Source organism: Peromyscus leucopus, chromosome 5, assembly GCF_004664715.2.
Source record: "Peromyscus leucopus breed LL Stock chromosome 5, UCI_PerLeu_2.1, whole genome shotgun sequence".
NCBI lineage: Eukaryota > Metazoa > Chordata > Mammalia > Rodentia > Cricetidae > Peromyscus > Peromyscus leucopus.
In genome coordinates this window covers 42588254-42614531 of record NC_051067.1, presented here as the reverse complement: position 1 = coordinate 42614531, position 26278 = coordinate 42588254, and the positions used below count along the sequence as shown (strand labels likewise).

The following is a 26278-nucleotide window of genomic DNA, read 5'->3' as shown; positions in this document are numbered from 1 at the left end:
TACATCTTGACTCACATGTAACAGGAAGTGGTCTGAGACACTGGGTGTGGTTTGAGCATATATGAGACCTCAAAGCCTGCCTTTACAGTGACACACTTCCTCTAACAAGGTCATACCTACTCCAATAAAACCATACCTCCTAATAGTACCACTCCCTATGAGCTAATGGGAGCAATTACGTTCAAACTGCTACATCCTGTATATCAGATATTTACATTACAATTTAAACTAGTAGCAAAATTACAATTATGAAGTAGGAATGAATAATTTTATGGTTGGGGTTACCACAACGTGAGGAACTGTATTAAAGGGTTGTAGAATTAGGAGTGTTGAAAACCACTGCTAAGGAACATTAGCTCAGGGGTGACACTAACCACAGTGAGCTGGACCCTCCGGTATCAATCATCAACCAAGGAAAAAGCCTTACAGATTTGTCTGCAGGCTGATCTAGTGGGGCGTTTTCTCAGTTGAGTTTTCTTCTCCCCGATGACTCTAACTTGTAGCAAGTTGACATAAAACTAGCCAGCACAATTGATCCCCTTTAACTTGACACACAAACACATCACCTTTCATCTAGAAACTTTCCTTTTTTATTTGTCCCCAAGATGGTATGTTACTATTAATATCACAGTATAAAGCATCCTAACTTTTAAAAGTCCTAGTCTTAAAATTTTAAAAACTTTAAAAGTCCCATCTCTTTAATTATCCAAAGTCTTTCCAAAATGTCCAAAGTCTCTTAACTATGGGTCCACACAACAAAACCAAAACCAAAACAAAACAAAAAACAAAAACCAAGTTAAATACTTTCTTATTCCAAGAGGGAAAAACCAGGAAATAGTTATAATCAACTCAAAGCAAAACCAAGTTCAACAGCATAAAAAGTTCAGTGCTTGACATCTGGAGCTTACTCATGATCCTTCTAGGCTCCAAAGGGCCTGAGTAGTTGTTTCTTATCAAGCCTGCCATCTGAAGCACACACAGCTTGTCTTATATGTCCAGGCTGTCTCTGTAAGTTGGCTGCTGCTCTCCTTGGTAGTTGTCCCATGGTACTGGCATCTCCTGCTGCAACTTGGCTGCATTTTAATCAATAGCCTTTCTGGGTTTTCTTCAGGGACCCAGACTCCGTAACATGGTGCCATGTCTTAACTTTTCCCTATGATCTCTTTAGTTTTGGGCCTCCTACTGCAACTGTGGCTGTATCTCTAACAATATCCTCTCCCAGTCTCTTTTCATAGACTCCAGCCCTGCCGCATAGTGCTAAGCCTCAACTGATCTCTATCACTCCTTCATGTCTTCAAAACAAGCACCACTTGGGTAACTCTTATACAATCAAGTGCAGCAGCCAGCATGGGATGCAGCCTTGGTCCCTTCTGGATTGTAGTTTCAATGTGCTGATCTTGAGGAAATACTTGCAGATTTATGATCCTCAATGATGCCGTACTCTTCTTAATCACAGATAATTTCTCAGCTTCAGCTCACCAGCATCAATTGTTCCAGTGAAGCAAATGTTTTACTTCAGTGGTGCTGGTCTCTTGCTTATTACAGCCAACTCTTTAGATGATCAAACATCACAGATACTTAATTAAAAATATTGAAAGGCCTGATAGAGTCTTGTCTTTGTCATTGTTCTATTGCTGTGAGGAGAAACCATGACCAAGACCTAGGCAACTCTTTTTTTTTTTTTTTTTTTTTTTTTTTTTTTTGAGACAGGGTTTCTCTGTGTAGTTTTGGTGCCTATCCTGGATCTTGCTCTGTAGACCAGACTGGCCTCAAACTCACAGAGATCCACCTGGCTCTGCCTCCCAAGTGCTGGGATTAAAGGCATGTGCCACCACTGCCTGGCTAGACAACTCTTATAAAAGAAGGCATTTAATTGGGGAGTGGCTTACAGTTCAGAGGGTTAGTCTATTATTATCATAGTGAGGAGCATGGTAGCATGCAGGCAGGTAGGCAGGTATGGTGCTGGAGAAGTAGTGGAGAGCTACATCCTGATCCACAGGCAGCAGCCATGGGAAGGGGGTATATGGGCTTTTAAATCTTCAAAGCCTACCCCATCAACATACCTCCTCCACCAAGGAAACACATACTCCAACAAGATCACACCTCCTAATCCTTCCAAATAGTTCACCTAGCCAGCTAATATATGAGCCTAGAAGTGCTCATTTAAACCACCACAAGTCTTTTAAGAGACTTTCAGACTTTCCTCTGAATTGCCACAAGCCATGTCTCCATCGTCTACATTTTTCTCAACACCTTTATTTTCCAAGCTCCCAGCATTTGTCTTTTAAGTTTTCACTATAGCTCATTAAGCTCTGACTGCGCAATGGCTTTTCTAGCCTAAAGTTCTTCCATAATCTTCTCAAAAGCCCATAGTCAGGTCTGTCAAAGCAATACTCCATGAGCTGGTACCAATTTTTGTCTTAGTAGGGTTTCTATTGTTATGATAAAACACCATAGCCAAAATCGAGCTGGGAAGAAAAGGGTTTATTTCACCTTACAGATTATAGTCCGTCATTTAGGGAAGTCAAAGGCAGGAATTCAAGGCAGGATCCTGGAGGCAGGAGCTGATGCAGAGGCCATGGAAGAGTGCTGCTTACTGACTTGCTTCCCATAGCTTGCTCACCCTGCTTTCTTATGCCACCCAGAACCATTTGCTCAGGAATGGCACTGCCCACAATGAGCTGGGCCCTCCCACATCAATCATCTGTCAAGGAAATGCTCTACAGACTTTCCTATAGCAAATCTGATGTGAGCATTTTCTAGAATGAGGTTCCTTCTTCCCAAATGATTCTAGCTCATGTTGACATAAAACTAGCCAGCACAGCATCTTTAATGAAACTCTTAAAAACATGTTTCATGTAGCCCAGTTCGACTTCAAACTCAATATGTCGATAAGGCTAGTCTTTAATTACTGATGCTCTCTCTAACGGATTAGACTATAGGCATGTACTACCACACACATCTCTATTTTGCATTTTAATTACTTAGTACTGGCCTTGACGGTCATGTAGATGATTCTGGTACAGGTGTTGGCACATCCTCCACATCCTTGAGTGGCAGCTCTCACCTTAGGAAGCTGAAGCTGCAGATGGCACAGCACCCTTTGTTTGGGTGTGTGCCATTCAGATGCCCTGCCCTGTTCTCTCACTCTCACCCTTTGTCACATAAACCCTAGGTTTTTGCACAGTTCAGCTGGGGAAGAAAATGGCTCTTGTGATAACCCGGCAGGTGAGAACTGGAGAACACACAGTTGTCACCCCCTTTTACCACATACTGTAGTCCCTTAGGATTTGGGGGGGATGGTTCCAGAGGCCCTCTGAATACCAAATTTTATAGATGCTCGAGTCTCTTGTATAAAATGGAATGGCATTTACATATGACCAATACACATCTTCCAGATACTTTTAAATACCCCTGGACTACTTATAATGCCAAATACAATAGGAGTGCCACGTCATCAGGCAGTGTGCTGTATTGTTTAAGGAATAATGACGAGAAAAAGTCTTTACATGTCTGTTAAAACACAGTCAAAAGAATGACACATGGTGAATGATGTCTTGGGGACCTGAGAGAGAGGTTCCAGGAAAAAAGGCAGAGGGCCTTTTACCTCATGTTCATTTTGTTCCCTGGATTGTTCTTGGATGTGATTTCATGCCTCCTGTGTTAAACATTTACATTCAATTTATAAGACATGTTTATTCTTGTTGGATGTTGGAAGACAGCTATAGAACCCAATCTGGTGAAAGGATATGCTGAACGCTATCCTATTGTACCCTGAATCTGGATATGGCCTTCTGCCTTGTTTTTTTGCTTTCCCAGATATAAGCTATACTGCGTGTCAGACAATTATGTTTAAATTGGTGTGTCCTGAGAAAGTTCTGGGAAGGGGCTGCTCTGTTAATATTTAGTAGGTGCTTATTGGCGTTTATTTACATGTTTTTCTGATCACGTTTTTCCTAACTCAAACAACCTTCCTTGGATCATTGCTTTCTTTGTTTCATTCATATAAAAAAATACACTGAAACTAAGAAAAAATTGTCTGCAGCATTAGACTGTCATCAGTCCTGTTCTAAGGTCCTCAACCTATGGCAGGTCTCACAGACACAGATCTGCAGAGGTCCACGAAAGCTGACACACGTCTGTCACTAATGCCGTCAGCGCAGCTTCCATCTGCAGTGAGTTGATTCTGTGGGTATGGAACCTGCAGATATGGGTGACTGCCTATATTCATGATCTGATCATCTAACACATGGAAACCCCTCTCACAATGCCTGTGTTTGATCGGGTCAGTGACTATTGGTGTCTTCCTCCTTTGCTGTTTTCTGTGAGTCTCTCATTTATGATGGCTGGCTTTGTTATTTCCTTCACTGAAAAACCCTTTACAGGATCATTCTGTTTTTCAGAAGTGTATGTGTGTGTGTGTGTGTGTGTGTGTGTGTGTGTAGGGGGAGGGGCAGTTTCTCTGTCCCCTGCCGTTCCCCCATGAAGCACAGGAGTAGCTCTCAAGGGCACAGCAGTCTGCTCTGCCCAGCCTCAGCATGCTTATAGACAGCATCCAGGCTGGAAACACTCTCCCTGCTCCTGACTTCCAGGAGAAGCCAGCACGTGACTGTTCCTTCTGCATACCAGCCGCTGTCTTGACTCTCAACTGCCATCTTTGCCTTTTTGACAGGAGGTGAGATGAGGCTAGGAAGGTGAGGAGGAGAAACCTTTGCCCGCGTTTGCCTTCGAGGGAAATGACAGTGCATGTCCCTAGCAAAGGGAAATTTGCACCTGTTTGGAGTTGGCTTCCCATTAAGAGCACAGGGAACAAAAGCAAAGGCCAGCACATCCGGAATGAGGACTGCCCCAATTACTTACCGAAGACATCTGTGAAGCTGTCAGCCAGTCAGGAGGGATGTGAAAATGAGCCCCAGCTGAGTCGCCCAGCAAAATGATTCCCCTGGGCTGTGAACCTAGGAAGCACAATTTATTTACATTATTTATGTACTCAAGCAGTGGGCAGCCTCCAGAGTGAGTGGCTATTCCAGCAGATAGCCTGGTGTGCATCCAATGAACAGTACAGCCTAACAGTGATACATTGCCACTTTTCGTGTGTTGGAGAGTGTGAGGGGAGCGTTTAGGAGCCGAATGAAATGTCTCAGCCGCTGGAACTGCTAGCTGAGCTGCACAAACGCAGGTGTGCTTCCTGGCTCAGCGTAAAAGCAGCTGCTGTACAACATCCAGAGTGAATGATGGATGAACACAAAAATTAGACTTGATCTGAGTTCAGAAATATGTCCTAAATTTTGGTTCTGGAAATGGCTTTCTTAGAGAATGCACTGATTCTCTTCAAGAGTTAATGACCTCATGGAGCAATTTTGATAGTTTAAAGATGTGATGGTTTCTTTAAAGTCCTTAAATCCACATACACAAAGGCACTAGATGGACAATTCTGGCTGATTAACAGAGAGAAGGAGATAGAAAGGTCTCTGTGCAGCCTGCATGTCTGGATGTAAGAGTCACTTAATCAGATTCAGAGACACATCTACACAAATCACTTACTGGTGGGTACACCCTCTAGCTACTTAAGGGCCTAGAAAAATCAAATGATCCCTCTAGAGTCAGAGAAGTCTCCTTCCTCCATCCCCAAGCCCTTGGAGTGAGCCAGAGGATGGCCCAGCCTTATTATAGTGGTTCCCTAGCCTTGGCTTCTCTGGAAGCTGCTGCTGGGCCACAAGAATGGAGAAGAAAAGGGTCTAGGACATCTAAGAGGGCAATGTGGTGGGATGTGGAGATTCAGGGGTCTTCCTTCCTCAGCTCACTAGCCCAGAAGGCTTAGAGTTTCGTCTAAATCTGCAGCTATTGTTGTTATTTTACTACAGTTCTGGAACTGAACATTAGGCCTCATGCATACTAAACATGTTTTAGCATGGAGCTGCTCCCCAAACTCCAGAGTTATTCACAGTCTTCGCTCTTCTTTTTCTTATTGTAGTATTGAGGATCGAACTTAGGACCCAGTACATGCTAAGCAAATACTCTATCACTATGCTATATCTCTAACCATCTTTTTACATCTGATTTTGAGATAGGATCTCACTAACTTGCTCAGGCCAGCCTGAAATCACCCTGAAGCCAAAACAGGACCTGAACATTTAATCTCTTGCCTCAACATATGATTATATGAGATTACAGGCCTGTGCCACCAGGCTTGGTTATAAACTTATTTGTTCTTTCTGTCACTCAACAAATATTTCTAATTTGCATAACTTTTCAATGGACTTTTCAATTCCTTATCCTCCATTTTTCCCCTCTGAGAACTTGCAAACTAGGCTTTAGGTTGACCTTTTCAAGTATAAAAGGTCGCCTTTGGGATAATTAGAGCGGTTATTCAGGAAACAGCTGTTGAATGAGTGCATGACTAAAACCATCTTCTGGGGAGCAGAGAAACATTGAGTAACAAAACAGGGACAGTGTCGTAATTTTGGTTTACCCCCGGAGTCGGTTTTCAGCACTGGTGGCTCAGATGCCCAGGCATTTTGTGCTTTTAGAGTAGGAAGCTTTTGCTTAGTTATTTCTGGAAGCATCTGCAGGCTGAAGCTTGGCTTTTCTCTTAAGTCATTCAGATATTCACCATTAGAGACTGTCTCCTCAGTACAGTGTGGCCAAGCTTAATGTATGTTGAAAAGGACATGCAAATGATTAGATATTACTTCCTCTGTCGTTATTTGGAAAAGTCCCAGCTTCTGATTACTCTGTTATTTGCCCTGCAGTCTTCCCTGATGCTATCATTAAGGTTTCTAGTCCCCAAGTGAAAGAGCCAATTAAACAAATTACATTCTGCATCTTCTAGATCTGCCTCTTCTTCTTGTCTTTTTTCTGATCAGTTTTGAAAACCCATCTAAATGGACCCTGTAAAGTAACTGCTAACCTCAGGCTCTGCCTCACAAAGATGATTTTTTTTCCTCTTTACTTTGACTCAACTAGTATCTACTGTAGTAAGACGCTGACTTTTAGTTCATACCTTCACAGAATTTCTTCTCATATGGAATGCCATCTTTTGGATCAATACCCTTTAAAAGAGAAATGAAGAGATTAGCAGTGTGATTTTAAATTTATGAGACACATACACTAAATCCTTCCCAACTGAATTTAACTTGCAAAGGCAAATCAATAGATAAAACCGTTTGAAGCCTCTTGGGCTCCTAATCCAACATATACTCCATGTAATGAGCTGGGTTTAAGAGGAATTGAGGATAGAACAGGAAAATAAAAAGAAATGAGGCCCATTCATTTCAGAGCAATCTGGGGCAACCATTTGGAAGAGGAGCAGGGACAGGAATGACTCTCCTTGGAGAACTGAGGGCTGACTGAGTCTTGGGGATGTAGGTCAAGGGTGTGTTCTATGATCTCTGAGCTGGAGATCAAAGTGTCCAGACATCTCAGGAACACCACTTTTCATCCATTTCACCCTTTCAACCCACACTCAATCCAGGGGACATTGATGAAGCATGGAGACACTTGTGGTTGTCCCAGTGGAATAGGGTACTCTTGATACATTGTGGACAGAAGCATAGGAGGCTGCAGTATACCCTAAGGCTTCTATGATGATATGTCTAACTCAAACGTCAACAACTCCAGGGTTAAGAAACCCAAGAAGGGCAGTTGGTCTTGAGTGTGACTAAGTCACTACAGTCAAACCTCCAAACACTTAGTGCAGCACCTGTCCCTTGGAAGAGACATTAGTCGTGTTTTAAGACAGCAGTGCTTGGTGGCCATAGATATGATGGGAACAGTAAGTCCTTGTTCCTGGTCTTGAAGGCTCCAATGTGCATGAAAACATGGTGGGAAGTCTTGAAGGAAGCAGAAGCATCCAGCTTTACTGGCCCTTGAGCCTCCTGTAACTAACCGATGACAAGAGCCAACCCTCAACTCACATACATCTATTTGCATCATAGTCAACAATGGAGCCAGGCAACACTGTGCAGTAAGTAGCGGCCTTGATGGCTGCAGGCTCCTTGTTTTTGACTTTGTAATTCTGAGTCATTTTTCCTCTGCAGAAAGGGACAGGTGTGAAGATACGAAGGTACTGTGTCTTTCTAGTTAGTGATGATGAGCTTCAGGTTTTGCTACCTGAGCTCATGGTGGATTTCTTTTAGTCTTGGCTTGTCCACTTCCTTAAGGAGGTGGCATACCATGTCACAAACAGTGGGGACCATGGGATAAAGACAGAATTCCCCCAATATATTAATCCTTTGTTCTGAAATAAGACAACCAAGCTTGAATTTACCACAAAAAGAGCTACCTTGGGGTCCTCTACACCTTCAAGCTCTAGTGCAGATTATCTGTCCCATAAAGAGGTAGCGTGACTGAGGGTAGTGTTTGAGGTTGGCACAATAATTATCTGTCACGCTGTTTATATACTGGAAGCCACAGGTCTCAATGTACACCACAGGGATTGCTAATGCAAGCCTGAGCCACTAGTGTCCTGGAGAGAGAACAGGGACTAAGCAGAAAAATGAAGCAATGATTTCCTTCAAAGCCAGGAAGCTTTATCTTTAAGGCTCCTTGTTTTCACAGCTCCGGCCTGTGAAGGTGCTGGGAGTGACTTGGAGCTCCAGAACCTTCTAGGTCATCTCTTCTCAAGTTTTGTGTCTAGACCCTCTTGGGTGTCACATATCAGATATTCTGCATATCATATATTTACAGCATGATTCATAACAATAGTAAAACTATGGTTGTGAAGTAGCAATGAAATAATTTTACGGATGGGGGTCACCACGACATGAGGAACCATATTAAAGGGTTGCAGCATTAGGAAGGTTGAGAACCACTGTTCTTGGTAGAGCAGAGAGGCCATGCTGTCATTGATAGGATGTAAGTATTTCTATACAAGCACTCCAGGCTTAGAAGAAAACAACAACAACAACAACAACAAAAGAAACTGACCTGACTTTTCAAGACTCTGATGACTTGTTAGGATTTCCTTCATGTTTCTAAGTGACTGTCTACTTTTGTACTTGAGTTTGTGTTTGTAAGTTGGTTTCTTTGTTCTCCACAAGGATTACATCAAATCATGTAAATGTCAGGTGACTGTCACACACGAAGCTGCAGCCGTTGCTTCCCACAGGTTAAGTACTGGATTGGATTTCTGCTTTCTTCCCTTCTCTCTTCCTGAAAGCTATAAACCCATTGTGTCTAGAGAACTGGGGCAGCAGTCAGAAGCTTCAGGGTGAGTGGTGCACGCAGGGCAATTTCCATGCTACCTGACAAGGCTCATGAAAGAAACCAAAAATGGCCGTAACAAAATGGCAACATCACGTGGCCTTTCCCAACAGCTGTGTGGGTGCTGTAAGGGTGCTAGCATCAACTCCAATTCATCACATATCAAACAGAAAAAAGGAATTAGACAGGGGCGACCTCAGCCTGGCTTAAATGGGCTGTTTCTGAGGAAGCCTCAGTTCTGACACCATTGCTGGTCTTCCTATGTGATGGAAAATCTTTATCCCTCATGCAAGTAGCAGAGGAAGAGTTCCCTAGACTCTCACCTTCCCAATGTGGCCCAAGAAAATCCACACTGGGGAAGGCAGAAAGTAAGAGATAATGTTCAACTTTAATCATTGCTTACCCAAATGCCATTACAGTTGGAGTCCTGGTGGACATCCCAGTTGTCTGGCCTACAAAGAAAATATCAGCATTAGTCTTTGGCATATATGGAATGCTCAGTGAATGTTAGTTCCATGAATGGGTGTCACGGGAAATGCCATTGTAAGATAACAGTGCTCTTCGAGGAAGAGCACCCTATAAGTGTTGTGACATACAAAAGCTGCCACCTAGTGAAGTGCAATCCTAATTAGTGTTAACAATAAAAACTCTGAGTCAGATATTAGGTTTAAAGCTGATGATCAGAGAAGCAGAGTAGCCAGCCACCAGAGACTTCTTTCCTCTACGAAATCTCAGACTGAATGGATCGGCCTGTCTCTGCAAATCCTCAGACTGAATGGGGAATCATCCTGTCTCTAGGAATCCTCAAACTGAATGGGCCCATGGTCCTGTCTCCACCCACTTTTTATTCCTGTCTCCACCTCCCTAGTGCTGGGATTAAAGGTGTGTGCCACCACTGCCTGGGTCTGTTTCTCTTTTAGACTGGTTCAATCTCGTGTAGTCCAGGGTGGCCTTGAACCCCTGATCTTCTTGCTCACTCCTCCCAGTTGCTAGGATTAAAGGCATATGCCACCACTGCCTGGCCTTTGTAGTTAACTAGTGCCTAGCTCCACCCTCTGATCTCCAGGCAAGCTGTATTTGTCAGAATGCAAACAAAATATCATACAACGTAGCCTGTGCATTCTTGATTTGGAGCGTTTCTGGGCACCTCAGCTTGAAGGCAGTCTTTCCAATGACTGAGGGTTCCTGTGGCCTATGGAGCTGTGGAATGGTGTGCATAAGGAGTAAGTCTGCAGCCCATCTTCTTTAGCAAGGTGAGGCTGCAAATGCTGCCTGTGAGCTGTGCAGCCCCTGGTCGGCTTGCTGGTCCAGCATTGCAATCCTGTGACAGCAAAGGGCGGCCCAGACATGTCTTGAAGGCAGAGCTATGTTGTTGTCCATCAGGTCATGACATGAGCAGGGCATGGGTCATATTGTTTGGAGTCCATACCTTGCTCTAAGGGAACAGACCACAACTCCCAGGTCTACCTTACTGGAAGAACCCACTTGGGGGCTGTATCAATGTCTGCAGTCATTTTTGTGTAACTAGTTTCTCTCAATAGAATGCCATGCCATTGAAGGGGCAACTTTCTAATGCCTAACTCCACCCCAAGTGCTTTGCAAGTATAAGGTTCTTGGTAAGCATTTTTGGATAAACAACTGTTCTCCCAGCAGCTAGGGATCCCCAGTTTGGGAAAAGCCATTGTGTCTCACGTCTCCAATAAAAGTTACCTTCTGCCTGGGTACACTGTCTTGTCATTGTCATTACAGTCTCTGCCTCGCCAGTGGTAGCCCCGCAATGTCTGAAATCAAAGAGCACACACAGAAGGGCTTAGTCCAGCTTTGACACGGCCCACAGTGAGGGCTAATCAGGGCTATCTAAGGAATATTGACATCCACAGTTGTTCAGCTCAAATATTGAAAATCAGTAGGGAAATTAAGATTAACATAAAATAAGCTGTGTGAAGTTAAAATGTAATAGGACAATAAACCCAGACAACAGTGGGTGTGTATGCATAAATGAATGTGTGTTGATGGGGGACACTGGGTGTGTGCCTATGTGTGAAGGTGTTAGGGTATGTGTATATATGTATGTGCATGTGTGTACATATGCGTGCGTCCTTACATATATACATGTGTGTGTGTGTGTGTGTGTGTGTGTGTGTGTGTGTGTGCATCCATGTATACTCCTAGAAACAGCAGGACTGCCCAGCTTCCTCAGTTGTTTGGTTAGCCACCAGTCTTCTCAGGGTATAAAAGAATTCATCTATTTGGCCAGTGATGAATCTTTTCATTGGATAATTAAAAAATAATGTATGTCAACTGCAAAACATTTGGATTTGTACATTGCTGAAGAGCTTAAGACAATCAGGAGTCAAAATTCTATCCGACAATGTTCCTTCTTGCAGTCTCTCATCCTGTGGGGAGTTGAGGACAGGACCCTTGTTTGTTTTCCCAGAAACTTCTTTGGCATCTTAACAACTCTAAACCAAACTGACACACGCACACACTTGAAAAAGTAAGCCCAAGCAGATTTATGAATTTCCAAATAGTTGACACCACCCTTGTGGTAACAATAGCCCACTGGGGAACTGCAGGTGGGAATGGGGAGAGGAGAAAACAGAACTGGGTCTATGGTTTGCTTTGATGGCTGGTGATTTTATCAAGTCAAAAAGCCCTTGAAATTGTGAATTGATGTATGTTCATCAAATGAAATTCAGTCTTATTAAAGGAAAGAATTTTGTAGACGAAATATAAAAGGAGTGCACATGTACTCATTCATGGCAATACTCACTGGGAAAATACTGTATTTGTCAGAATCCACATCTTTGAATGGCACAGCCTTCTTTATAGATCTAGGAAGGAAAACAAAATGCCTGGTGAGATAAGAAAAAGATATTTGTGAAAATAAACATGTGCAGATACTGGCTGTTTATGTTTCAGACACTGATCTAAAAATAAAACCCAGAGTGCGCATAGCTCGTGGGAATGTCAGCCACACTTGGCTAATCGCTGCTCTCCTTTCAAACAGTTTCTCTCTGTTTATTGTGGGCCATTTGAGGAGGTAAAATAAATGAATTGGAGTTGTAGGGGACATGGGATATCGATATTATGGTACTCAGGAAATAGGAGACTATGTGTTGGATCTAGCCAATGAACCCCAGCACTCCTGTGGGGGTTTGAGCAGGAATGGCCCCCAGAAGCTCACATATTTGAATGTTTGGTCATTAGGGAGAGGCAGTACTTGACAGAGATTAGGAGGTGTGGCCTTGTTGGAGGAAGTGTGTCACTGGGGAATGGGGTGGGCTTTGGGGTTTCAAATGCTCAAGACAGGCCCACTGTCTCTCTCTTCCTGCTGCCTGTGCCCAGATGTAGAACTCTCAATTTTTCCAGCACCATGTCTGCCTACACGCCACCACTCTCCCCACCTTGTGACAATGAACTAATCTGAATTGTAAGTCAGCCCCAATTAAATGATGTCCTTTATAAGAGTTGCCATGGTCATGGTGTCTTTTTACAATGATAGAACAGTGACTAAAACAATTGTCTTTATACCCTTTGTTGAGAAAAACTTTTTTTTTTTTTTTTTTTTTTTTTTTTTTTTTTTTTGGTTTTTCGAGACAGGGTTTCTCTGTGTAGCTTTGCGCCTTTCCTGGAACTCACTTGGTAGCCCAGGCTGGCCTCGAACTCACAAAGATCCGCCTGCCTCTGCCTCCCGAGTGCTGGGATTAAAGGCGTGCGCCACCACCGCCCGGCCCGAGAAAAACTTTTATTTTAACCACTCACTGTAAGAATCTTAGGCATTCAATGATCATTGGCTAGTAACTTACACTCTCCCTTATGAGACTGGGTAGCCAAGGACACAGGCATGATAGCTAGCATAAATCAGACCAAAGTTATGGATACTCTAAGAGGAAGGACACTTTGTACCTTGCTACCAGACTCTTCCTGCTGCAAAATGGAGGCACTACTTTCCCCTCCGTTTGGGGGAAATCAGATGCAGGACAGCAAAAGATTGCAGTCATGGGGCAGGATGAGGCTGTGCCTCGAACCTAAAATTTAGCATTAGTAACATGGGACTTTTTGGGATTTTGTAAAGGTTTTTTGAATCAAAGGCATCCAAATGGAGCTCAAAACAAGTGGTGTGGACATTTACAATCTATTTGTTTACCTAAAGAAGAGGGCTGGGAGTCTAGAGGGTCAGTGGGAACAGAGGCTAATCTGTGGCCACTGAAGAGTAACTTTACCTGTTTGAAAGGGGACAATAATAGTGTCTGTCTCAACATACACAATGGTCCTTGGTGTATAGAAAGCACCAGCTAATTTGTTCTGATGATGATTACTGAACCACAGGTTGGTTTAAAGGGCAAATGAGGCTGCACTTACATGTGCTTTGTAAGTCATAAATTACCAAATACATTACGGTGTGGTACAAATTAAAATTGAATCACAGTGACTTTTAAAAAAAGAATAAAACATGCTGTTTTGGCTTTTATCATAAAGGAATAATTTTCTTTTTAAGTTGGGCCAAGAAAATCCATGGCCCCAGAAGCTCCTGAATTCAAAATTTCAAAGGTAGTTCAATTAAAGAGTTATCACTTGGATATCACTGGAAACTTCAATGGTGCCATTAAAGAAGAGAGAGGGTCCCAAATCAGCTCAAACCCAGCATGATGAAATGATTGGCACCTGGGGAGCTGGCTGCACCTCAGCCTTGAAGCATCTTCTTTCATGTCTAACAGTCCCTTCTCCTCATAACCTGAGGCTCTCTGTGCCTAACCCCATCCCCAGAAAGGGGTGAAGCTACCGGTTCTGGGATTCAGGCCAGCTGGCTGCGGGGCTCTTGTTGGCGGATGAGCTAGGAAAAGTTTGTTACTCTTCAATTCTTAAGAGACTCTGAATGTGGCTCAGAATCACAGCTGCCACCTCTTTTCTCCAGCTATCTTAATGGCAGCCTAGAGATCTTCAGCAAATGTAGTCCTCATGAAGCTCAAGAGATAATGAAGGTGGAGCACAGGAAAACTTTTATCATGGCTTGAATTATGTTCATCTCCCAGTGGCTGTGAACTGGGCCTTAACACAGGTAGGTCTTTACAGACATAATTGAGTTAATTTGATGTCCTTAGAATGGACCCTCATCAAATACGACAGGCAGGTTCTAAGAGGTAAAATAAACATCGGGGGTGGGGGATGATGTAATGGAAAGTGAAGGTGGGGATTGGAGGGGTGCAGCTATAAGGACTGATGGCTACCACAGCACCCAGGAGGAGGCAAGGAATGATTCTACCGAGAGCATCTGTCAGAGGAGCATAGCCCTGATGCCCTTGGTTTTGAATTTCTGGTTTCCAGGACTAAGAGAACATACGTTATGACCTTTTGTTACAGCAGCAGCAGAAACTTACCCAGCTCCTCAGAGTATACCTGCAGCCTGTCTCTGCCACCTGTCTCCCCTTCTCTTCCTGTGACAGCCAGGCTGGGGCAGAATGGCATAAAGTAACAGGCGCTCCCACAGGAAAGCAAGAGAAAACAGGTGGCTGAGAAGATGCTGCTGTGGTCTACATACATAGCTCACATCCATTAAACGGTTACTTGCGTATGTATTATTTTAGCTCTGTCTCCTGATGCACAAGCAATTGTTGGACACAGATAGCCAGGAGTCACATTTGAGGACAAATTATCCAAGACCTACCTAGAGGATGTTTGGGAAAATGTAGTGCTCTCTCACTAGGTTGGTTTTTAAGGCTCTCAGATGGTGCTGAGGTAGCAAGGATTCCATTTACAGTTTGATTTTAGATATGGGAAAACAAGTCCAAAGACATTAAGTGGCTCATGTTCTTTAAACCAACTCAAGATTAAAAACAAACAAACAAGCAAAAAACAAAACTTTGAAAAGGAGTATGAACTACATACACCCAGAGGTGGAGGTGTTGATTCTTCAGTGGCCTGGGGGTTGTTACTTTTTTATGGCTCGGAGTTAAGCTTTAGAGCTAAAATGTCCCTAGATGCTTCTGTGCAGAAAACTTGTTTGCCAGGTGGTGGCACTGTGGAAGAGGATGGGGCTTCATCAGAGGAAGCTCTTTGAGAGTTAGCCTTTGAAGGAAGCATGCATGCGTGTGTGAGTTTCCCTTGAGCTGTCCATTCTTCTTACTAACAGAGAGCAAGGAGGAAGCTGGACTATTTTGATTCTCAAGTCATCATGTGTCTTACTGTTTGGAATATTAATTCTATGATGTTTAGTTTAAGCTCAGACATAGGGTGAAGCTAAGATCTGGAATAGTTTTGCCGTTGTCGTCTACAGCACTGGAGACTGAACCAAGACTACAAGCTGGGATGATGGTCTACTTTTGAGCCTCATCTGTCAGCCCGGGAAATGACATTGACGTGAGTGTTTATTGGTGGTGGCGACGGGGGGGGGGGGGGGGGGGGGGGGGGGGGGGGGGGGGGGGGGGGGGGGGGGGGGGGGGGGGGGGGGGGGGGGCTGGGGTTGTATAATTTGGGGTAGTGTCTTTCTGTGGTTACAGCCATGACCAATGCTGACTGTGAGAAGTGGAGGAAGCCCCGAGTGAGGGAATTTCTGAGTAAATGTGTGCTGCTGACATGGGCACAGCCATGGAAAGGACCATATCGACTCAGACCCATGGGAAAGTGGCAAAGCCTTCTCCCTGGGATGAGGCTCAGAGAGACAGTAAAGCCTTTCTCTGGCCTTGCAGAGATGTTGATAGTGTGTGCAGAAGATGTCTACCATCGTTTCCTCCATCTTGATATTTACTGCCTGAAGACTACTACCCTACAGACTCTGCTCCTACAGAGATTAACTAAACCTGCCTCCTTGGTCCAGCTGTATACCATAAACCCTGCCTCCTTGTTTAACTATGAGTAATAACTTGTCTTCCTAGTTCAACTGTATGCAGTAAGCCCGCCTCTCTGTTCTACTTTATATAGTAAACACACCAAGCTTAAGGGGCCTGAGCCTTCTCCATCAGAGAGCCGGGTCCACCCAACCCCAGCCTTTTCTTTCTGTCTCTGTGTGCTTATTGTTTGTTTGTTTTTTTCTTCATTCGCTCACCACCTAAATCAGGTAAAGTCCCTAAAGCAGTGCAGGAATGTGGCAGCCAACCTCTTCCATATGATATGTGGCAAGAAGAGGCTTCCCCCGAGTCTTAAGTAATGATTGCCTGAAACCCTCACTGGGACACTGCTCACTGGGGCTGAGACTGCCTGGGATATATTTCCAAAATTATTTTGTTCAAAGTGGGTTTCTCTTTTAGTTTCTGTACAAGCCAAGTTTTGAGCAAGAAACATGATCAATTTCAGGAGGATGCCTTTTAAATATGCACATCAGTTTAGTCCCCAGAAAACAAAGACAAGCTAAGAGATGTCATAACTGCTTCGATAGTAGAAATAGTATACATACAATTCAATTTTCTGGCAGATCTTGGCCAAAAATGGTAGTGAACAGATATTGGAACCACTTCTAGGATATTTCTGGGGAGATTAAAAAAAAGACAACAAAAAGAGATTTGATTAACTCAAGGAATGGTTCCCACCAAAAGACCCCTCTGTTGTCCCAATGGCTGGACCCAAACCTGGTTCCATTGTGTTTATCCAGATGTAGTTTTTGCTCATGTCCCCACATCCCATGTTCATTCTGTCTCCTATACAGAGGCCTGTGCTCATTCCTAGGATTGGAACCCAGTCTTCCCCTTCATCCAGCCATCTGCTCCCACCTTCATAGCCAACCCCACACTTGGCTTCTTTCCAGATAGGTCTTGCCTGCTTTGGTCAGCCACTCAAACAGCATTTCTCTTCTGAAATGCTTTGAAAATAGACTTAAAATTCTTTCAAATAAAACAATTCTATCCTATTGGGATGTTAAGGAGATGCTTGTAGGGAGACACAGTTGATTGCCACCATCCCTGAGTCCCTCGGGTGCCTATGAGGTATACTTGTGAGCATTAACATTATTTCAGAACATCATTGAGGTATTATATGGGTCTTTGAGATACTTTCCTGCATTCTAGGCCTAGAGGAGCAACCCCCACATCTATGCAAAGCACAGGATATCCTCAGATCATCATGTCAGTGAGGTACCAGCTTTTGGCATTATTTGTGGGGTCCAAAGTTAGGCACTAATAAGGCTCTTTAGGAACCCTGCAGGATATGCTGATGACTCAGAAATTAGACAGAAAGGAGATGGTGGGAAGTAAGGCAGAAATGCAGGAGGCTTTATAATTTGAGATACAGTCCACAGCTTTTCTAAGATGCAAATTTTCATACTAGACATACTGAACTGGGCAGGGTGGATTCTGACAATCTGTCTTTCTTCATTATGTTTTCATATTGTTCTCATGCCCACTTTTTTGGGTTATTCTGCTGCCACTAAGGCTTGAGAAACACTATTCCAGATCCTAGCCACTCAAGCCACCTAGGAGCCTCAAGAAATGCACAGCCCTCCCACAACATATCACAAGACAGTCTGTATTTCAATGAGATCCTCAATGTGCATACCAAAGTGAAGAAGTCTCAACCCTGACTCAGAGAACATGCTGCCGCATGCTGTGGACATATGTAAAGGCTTGGTATATTAGTGAATGGTAAAACATTTCAGTCTTGCTGGAGCAATGGGATCTACAGAACCCCATGAACCATGCAAGAAACAAGACATTATGATAGCTTAGGCTTCATCTTCCTATTACGCCAAGGACAGTAGAGAATCCTTGAAGGGGCCAGATAGGGGATTATATTTGTATCTTAAAAGGATATCTAGGGATGGGTTTCCTAGGGGAGGAAGAAGGAGGAGAACTCATTGGAGATGCAAGTCTGGGCTTCCTAGCCTTAGGCTGCCTTGTGTACTGTGTGACAGCCTCTGCTTGCCAGATGTCAGCAGCACAAATCAAGTGTCAAGTGCCAAGCATCCCCTATCCTGGGCTGGAGGTGAGGCCCAAACTGGACCTGTTAGGAACCACACAGGTGTCACATAGGGTGCAGGGCTGTGAGAGTGGAAGAGGGGGTGCTTTAGTGATGGTAAAGTCAAAGACTTAGGGTCCGATTGAGATCAGAACTGCCGACACATAATAGAGCAAACATTAGCCTGACCTCAGACAAAACACTGGTATCAGTTTGCAAGCAGAACACATTCTGAGATTTAAGTCAGCTGTATTCAGATGTTGGAGCTACTTCTCTTAGTATTTACCTTAGTCTGAAAGCCTGTCTAATTATTCTAATGACAACATAGAGTTCAACATTGATGATAACCAACACGTAAAATTACACGAACAGTCTTATAATTACTACACAAGAGGTACAATAGAATAAAATTTTATAATTGCACAATTGTTCATTGTCAAAAATCCAGCTGGAAGGCTGCAGCTGCCTATGCTATTCATCACACAGATACTGAGGTCGGGAAGTATGCTGTAGCCAACGCAGCATGTCCAGAGTCCTTCTGCTTCTTCTGTCCAGACAGGGCTATTCTCATCTGCTCTTTGTGTCACACAAAGGGACAAAGACAATTGTTCCCAAGCTACCTTTCCAACTCCAGTGTACTTGCAAAGACAAACTGAGACAGACATGCAAGCGACACCACAGAAGTCCTTGCTTATACATGCTTGCCAGATCCCACCTTTCAACGGGAACTTCACTAGACAGAGACAGGTGGTCCATTAGTAATGCAGAAAAGGGTTTAAAGTTCTGAATTTGGTTGGCTCCAAACCCATCTGAAAGGAAGGTGTGGAGTGTAGACAATCTCTGGGGACAGTGCAATCTAGCCAGCTTCCCTCACCGGATGGCAAGCGATGCAGAGCAACAAACGGGGCTTGACTACAGAACATGGTGTGAATGACATAAGCAAGGCAAAGTGTGCGTGCCTGGGATTAAACCATTTTCCCATACACATCTAACCTGAAATTAAATTTCTAATTCAATTGCTTTGTGACTCTGTGTGCATTTTATTACCTGGATTTCACTGTTCTGGGCTGGGTTTTGAACTCATTTGAACACAGGCATGTGTTAGCTTCCCAGGTGACTATATTGGCCAGGTAGACCTGTGCTTAGTGTTCTGTGTACAGAAGCACAGGCTATTCCCAGCAGAATTCCATATCCACAGAGACTAATACAAAGGTGCTCCTCAGGTTCAGCACTGAGGAAGCCTGGTTGGAGAGTTATCAGCATAGTAGACACACTGGATTTGGAAAGAGCTATTCGTGGATTTATGTGATGCATTGCCCATGTACTAGTTACATAGAGAACTGATTGAGTTGAGAAAAACTATCCAGTTTGTATAGGTGAAAATTAAGTAAATTATCCACATCTCAGGTATTCTAAACAATTGGTATGTATGTTCTCTTCTAAATACTCAAAAATTCTCTTTGGGCCTTCCTGAGATCCACACTTTTTCTGCAGCTTTTGATTTCTTCCATAACATATAACTTTTCTCCAGTCCAGATTTTTAAAAAGGTAATTCTTTTATCAAAGATTGATTCCTATTTTTTAGTTATGTCTGTGTATGTGTGTCTGTCTATGTGTGGGTTTGTACTTGAGAGTGCAATGCCCTCAGAGGCCAGAAGAGGTTACTAGATTCCCCAGAGCTGGAGTTACAGGAGGTTGTAGACTGTCTAACATGGATGCTGTCAAGTTCCAGTCCTCTGCAAGAGCAGTACATGCTCTTAACCTCTGAGCCATCTCCCCAGCTCTTCCCAGTTCAGCTTTTATAGGAGAAGGCCATGAGGAAGAGTTCTCTGGGTCTTGGCTAGTAGGTCTGCAGTCACACTAGCCATCAGGCAGAATTAATTACAGCCAATATTCCCTGAGCAGATTGTCAAAGACACTCACATTTTTTCCTAATTATTTTAATCTGGAGTGTAAACACATCAAGAGAAACTTCTGGAGGAAGTTTTCTTTTCTTAATTGTTGAGATAGTCCATGGATCTCCCCCTCCCCCCCACTTTTTTTGAAATTGGAATCCTGCCTCACTAATTATGCTTTCAAGTCTGGTGACAGAAATAAAAAAAAAATTGTAAAATCCTAATTAGCCTTTGAGTTTGTGCCAAGGCAGTTTGTGCCAGTAAAGTAAACAATGTCCTAAAATAAGCCTTAAACCTGTACTGAGAGGAACAAAAGACAAACCGCGTTTTCCTCCATTGTGGCCAGGTTTCTGCAGGTGCTGGTCATGGGGATTTTGCAGCCTTTCTGCTTCTTAGTCAACATCTTAAGCAGACTAGCTGAACTGGCCACTACTGACCTTTAATTATTCTGTGAACGGAGCAGTGAGTGGTGAGGCTGGCATCATGACTGATTAACCAATTATGTAGAAATGTCTCTGTGGTACCACTTAACTTGTTCATCGAAACTCATAGGATCCCTTCGGGTTGCCATCTGAAAATATTGTACAGGGCACACAGAAGAAAACCGATTGTTTATTATTTAAATGTAATTGGACATTCTGTATTTTCAGTTGCTGAGTCTGGTCAGCCTTGATGTAAGGATTCCCCTCTCTCCTTTGTTTCTCAGTTGCTAAATCAATACTATTCGATGCTTTAGCTGACGGTGAGCGCTGAGGGACGCTGGCAGGGAGGAGACGATGACAAGGCCCGTGCCCCCTCACTGTCGCCATGCCCAGCATCCAGCCTACTTTCCTACTTCTCTTTCAACTGGGACCGACTTGCCCCACTTACAAGAATTGAAAGTGTAATTGCTGAGGCAGGATTCCAACAATTCCATAGAAAGGAGCCTAAGTCGAACACTTAACTGGCTGATTCGAGCTAAGAGTTCTATCTATTGAGAAAGAGTCATTAGGAAGAGGGCGAATGGAGCTGAGCCGCAGTGGTGGTGACTTTCACATTCCTGGGTGCTAAGTCCTCTGCAGGCAGGGTAGCAGGTGCTTTGAATATCTAAGCTCTATTGTCAGTCCTTTTACAGAAGAGGCTATCATTGTCCTAATCCCACAGCCAGGAGCCCCCAGGCTCAGTGAAGTAAAACACTGCCTGACGCTGTGCGCTGTGCGTTAGAAAGAGGAAGAGAGGAGGCCACAACTTTCTCTAGAATGGTCTGGCAGAGAGCAGGGGGTTCTCAACTTGGCGACGTCATCCTCAGAGTGTTACAGGAGGGGGTGATGGATAGTGCTGCTGTCATGCAGCAGCAAGATGACAGAGACGGGGTTTGATACCACAAAGCGCATGGCAGCTCCTACAGAGGAGCCAGCCCTAAATGTCAGAGTGCTGGGGCTGGCGCTGCCTGCCATCGAGCGGAGGCAGAGCGACGAGACAGAAAATGGAAATGAGCTCATGGTCCTATTTCAGTCCAAAGCTACTGTAGTATTGCTGGGCTTTGTCCAGAGATGCCTCTGGCGTTTGGAGTGCGAACGCAGGGCCTGTGAAGGGAGAGCACGCCAAGGGGAAGGCTGGCCTGCTACCAGCTGATGGCTCACCGTGGTAGAGGACCTCTTGAGGATGTGTCTCGCCTTCTCCAGTGTAGATTTCCAGGCCTCCTATGGAAGCAAAATGAGATAACACTATAACTCCCATTTCACCTGTGATTTACCTGTCTTTTCTAAAATTAGAATCAAAGTCTACAGATATGCAATAAATGAACTATCCCACTAATGCTTGATGAATTAATTTATAGAAAGGCAATTTATTGTTACTAGATGTCCTCCATAAGACTTTTTTTGCACCATGGGCTATGCTAATTACTTCTCAAATGTTATTTTATGCGGTCTTTACCACAGCCCCAAAAGACATCATCACGGCACTCGATGAAGAAGGCGAATGTCCTAAAGCAAAGACGCTGCCTCCAGGTTGGTAAGCAGCATTGGCAGACTGTATTCTGAACTTCTGCTCCCTGACAACCATGTGTGCTGGCATCCCTGTCCCTCAGAGAGTGGCCCCTCTGTAAATTCTGTCCTCAGCAGAGCATCGATTCTAGCCCTGTGGAATGGAACAGCACTGCTGATGTAACCGCTGCCAGGCGAACTCACTCCATCTATCACTTCCTTGCTCCTCTCCTGCTTCCCCCCTGCTGTTCTCCTGCATCCATTCAGGAGCATTTAACTACACCTTTGGAGTACACATACACTGCAAATGGAAAGTTAACTCATTGCCAGTGAAGATAGCTATGAAACTTCCGAGGACCACTGTAGCTGTGGAAGGCAGATAGGCACAACTTGAGGTTTGGCGAGGGAGCATACCACATATTGCTTCCCAGCACTGGCCTCCCAGACTCAGTGTACCTGTGCAGGTCCCTCTGTTCCCCTCCTTGACCTGCCCCTGGATAGTTCTAAAATCTCCTGCTCAGTCACTGGCACATTCACTGGAAAACTCCATTTCCTACTCTTTCATCTCATCTGAATCTGCAATAAATGCCCACCCTAGGTTACTGATAAGGCCATCTTTGTATTGAAGCAGTGAACATATATATGTGGAGGAAGGAGACTTCTCAGATGGAAGCAACAGCAACAGCAAGCCTCATGGGAAATAGGAACCTCAGCTTTTTAGGTGGATATTCAGGAACCGGGTCACTGTTTAACTTTTGTCTATTGTTTGGAGAGCTCCTTTTCCTCCTTGTGGGCCTGTGGGTGGGGTGGCAGGAGAGGAGGATTAGAATGACCTCCTTCTTTGAGCTGGAGTCAGTGCTCCCACAAAGAAGGGCTTCAAGCCAACTCCACTCATCCTCCATGGGAGGACTGAACCTGTCCTCTAGTGTCTGCCTGAAATCCTGCTCTTTTGGCTCAAGTTCAGAGGACAGCAAGCATGTGTCTTAAGTCACAGGCTGGTGGGTAGCTAAGAGTGCACAGCAATAACCCAAAGGAAGATGACGTTCTCCAACTGGTCTTGGTGGCCAGGCTACCTGGTACAGGATATGCTTCTTAGAAAACAAAAACACCACTGTGCAGAAAAGAAAAGAATTGAAAATACCAAGGCACTGAATATGTTCTCTGCTACTCCCCTGGCCATCTAGCCGTATTATAGGACATCTAACCTCTTTGTGATAGGTTGGCTAAGGCCTTAGTGTGATGGTACTAGGTAGGCAGTAGGCCTTTCTATGCTGCATGCCAATGCCATACCCAGTGTCTACTTCTGTCTGTTGGCATCAGGGGCAATAGGATTAATGACAGTACTCACTTTTAAAACATGGATCTCTCTGACATAAAGAATGATTAGAGGATGGCCCACTAAAATTAACCTTCCTGAATTACCTTGGGCTTTTTCTAGGAATTCAGGAAAACCTTGGAAACTATACACTTGCATAAAGGAATCTTGGGTGTGTCCAGTATAACAGACACCAGACATGCATGCTGATTTAATTTTGGCCACTCTTGTTAGCCTCAAGCTCATTCTCTACATGTGAATCTTCCAGGCCATGTCCCTCCATCTCCATGTGCCCAGTGTCCATTTGGGATTGATTCCCTTGCATGCTGAGGCCCATTTAAACCTCTATAAGGCCTAACATAGTATCTCATTCACATGGCAGGTGCTAAAGAGATACTGAAATAAAAATCAAAAGAAAACATTTATGTTTACTGTACTCTCAGTGACAGAGAGATGTGGGGAAAGGGGGAAGGAAGGTGGAGAGGGAAAGAGAGGGAAAGGTAAGGAGGAGAGAGAGAGGCAGAGGGAAAGAGAGGGGGAGGAGAGGAAGAGGGAGTAAAGAAAGAGAGGGGAAAGAGAGGGAGGGGTAAGGTAAGTGGAAAGGAGAGGGAGGGGAAAGGAGAGGGAGGGGGAAGGTAAGGGGAAAGGAGAGGGAGGGGGAAGGTAAGGAGGAAGGAGAGCAAGGGGAAAGAGAAAGAGGGGGAAGGAGAAGGAGGGGGAAGGAGAAGGAGGGGGAATTGCTACTTAGCTACAGAGGAAGGACAGAGGCCTCTGGAAAAACCCTCAGCACGTGACCAGGGCAGCCTTGAGACACCATGTTGCTTGATTTAAAGTTCTTTATTGTTTGATAGTTTCCTACTTTTCTATAGTAACTTTCAGTCCTTTCCATCCCATTTCCCTCTTCACCCTCCCTTCCCTGCAGAGTCTCTTGTTCCTTCCTGCCTTCACATTGTCTTCTTGTGTGTGACCCACTTAGTTGAATTAGTTTCTTGACTGCAAATGTGGGAGGTTTTGACTGAGGCATGGATAGCTTAGCAGCAGCTACACCACCAGAGAAAATGAAGCCCTCATCCCCAGTAGTCTTCACCTCATCCCCAGGAGTCATCAGCTCATCCCCAGTATTCATCAGCTCATCCCCAGTAGTCATCAGCTCATCCCCAGTAGTAATCAGCTCATCCCCAGTAGTCATCACCTCAACCCCAGTAGTCATCACCTCATCCCCAGTAGTCATCAGCTCATCCCCAGTAGTCATCAGCTCATCCCCAGGAGTCATCAGCTCATCCCCAGTAGTCATCAGCTCATCCCCAGGAGTCATCAGCTCATCCCCAGGAGTCATCAGCTCATCCCCAGTAGTCATCAGCTCATCCCCAGGAGTCATCAGCTCATCCCCAGGAGTCATCAGCTCATCCCCAGTAGTCATCAGCTCATCCCCAGTAGTCATCACCTCAACCCCAGTAGTCATCACCTCATCCCCAGTAGTCATCAGCTCATCCCCAGGAGTCATCACCTCAACCCCAGTAGTCATCACCTCATCCCCAGTAGTCATCAGCTCATCCCCAGTAGTCATCAGCTCATCCCCAGTAGTCATCACCTCATCCCCAGTAGTCGTCAGCTCATCCCAGGAGTCATCAGCTCATCCCCAGGAGTCATCAGCTCATCCCCAGTAGTCATCAGCTCATCCCCAGTAGTCATCACCTCAACCCCAGTAGTCATCACCTCATCCCCAGTAGTCGTCAGCTCATCCCCAGGAGTCATCAGCTCATCCCCAGGAGTCATCAGCTCATCCCCAGTAGTCGTCAGCTCATCCCCAGGAGTCATCAGCTCATCCCCAGGAGTCATCAGCTCATCCCCAGTAGTCATCAGCTCATCCCCAGTAGTCATCACCTCAACCCCAGTAGTCATCACCTCATCCTCAGTAGTCATCAGCTCATCCCCAGTAGTCGTCAGCTCATCCCCAGTAGTCATCAGCTCATCCCCAGGAGTCATCAGCTCATCCCCAGTAGTCATCAGCTCATCCCCAGTAGTCATCAGCTCATCCTCAGTAGTCGTCAGCTCATCCCCAGTAGTCATCAGCATGTCCTGGCCCTCCCTACTGTTTTCTCTTCTTATATTGTTTCTATTCCTCCCTAACCAAGGAAGTGAAAGACCTTTACAATGAAACTGTAAATTACCAAAGGAAAAACAGAAAACACCAGAAGATGGAAAGGCTTCCATGATCATGGATTGGGATAAATAATATTATGAAGGTTGTTGAATTGCCAAGAAACAGTCTATATGTTCAATGTAATCCCCATCAAAATCCCAATGTCATTATCCACAAAAACAGTAAGAAAAATTTAAAATTAATATGGAAACAGGAAACACAAAGATCCCAGATAGTAAAGTGATCATGAGCAAAAATAATACCACTAGAGATATCAGCACACCTGATTTCAAGTTATTCTGCAAGAAAAATAGCATGGTGCTGGCACAAAATAGAATAGAATAGAAGTCTCAAACATAAACCTATATAGACTTAAGCCTGATTTTGACAAAGATGCCAAAAATATGCATTGAAGAAAAGGCTGCTTCACCAGTAAATGATTCTGGGACAATTGTCTACATGTAGATATATGCAGAAGAATTAAACTAAATCCACATCTCTCACCCTGTACAAATATCAACTACATATGGACCTTAATGCAAGAGTGGAAACTTTAAACAGCTGAAGGAAAAAGCAGGTAAAACTCTTCAAGATACAGACATGGGCAAGGACTTTCTGAATGGAGTCTGGTTGCTTAGAAAATAAGGCCAATAGTTGATAAATAGTTCTTCAGAAAACTGCAAAGCTTCTGTTCAGGAAAGGAAATAGTTGACTGAGTGGAGAGATAGCCTGAAGGATGTGGGAAAATATTTTCTAGCTTTACATCTAATAGAGAACACATAGACTATAGAGAACTCAAAAACCCAAGCAATAAGAAAACAAGCCAATGAAATATATACATTTAGTTGCTATGCTAAATGTATAAATT

At 44.2% G+C, this 26278-nt stretch overlaps 1 protein-coding gene across 1 annotated transcript in view; it reads right to left on the bottom strand.

Annotated features, from left to right (window-relative positions):
• The window catches only part of Aoah (acyloxyacyl hydrolase), a 209362-nt gene that overhangs the window by 101472 nt on the left and 81612 nt on the right, over nucleotides 1-26278 (bottom strand). Inside the window, exons 5-11 of the mRNA XM_028860502.2 lie at nucleotides 21608-21667; nucleotides 16598-16668; nucleotides 11978-12038; nucleotides 10915-10985; nucleotides 9608-9656; nucleotides 7004-7052; nucleotides 4861-4955 (exon numbers count right to left, since the gene is read on the bottom strand). Coding sequence (XP_028716335.1) covers nucleotides 4861-4955; nucleotides 7004-7052; nucleotides 9608-9656; nucleotides 10915-10985; nucleotides 11978-12038; nucleotides 16598-16668; nucleotides 21608-21667 — 456 coding nt within the window. The remainder of the gene's footprint in view (nucleotides 1-4860; nucleotides 4956-7003; nucleotides 7053-9607; nucleotides 9657-10914; nucleotides 10986-11977; nucleotides 12039-16597; nucleotides 16669-21607; nucleotides 21668-26278) is intronic.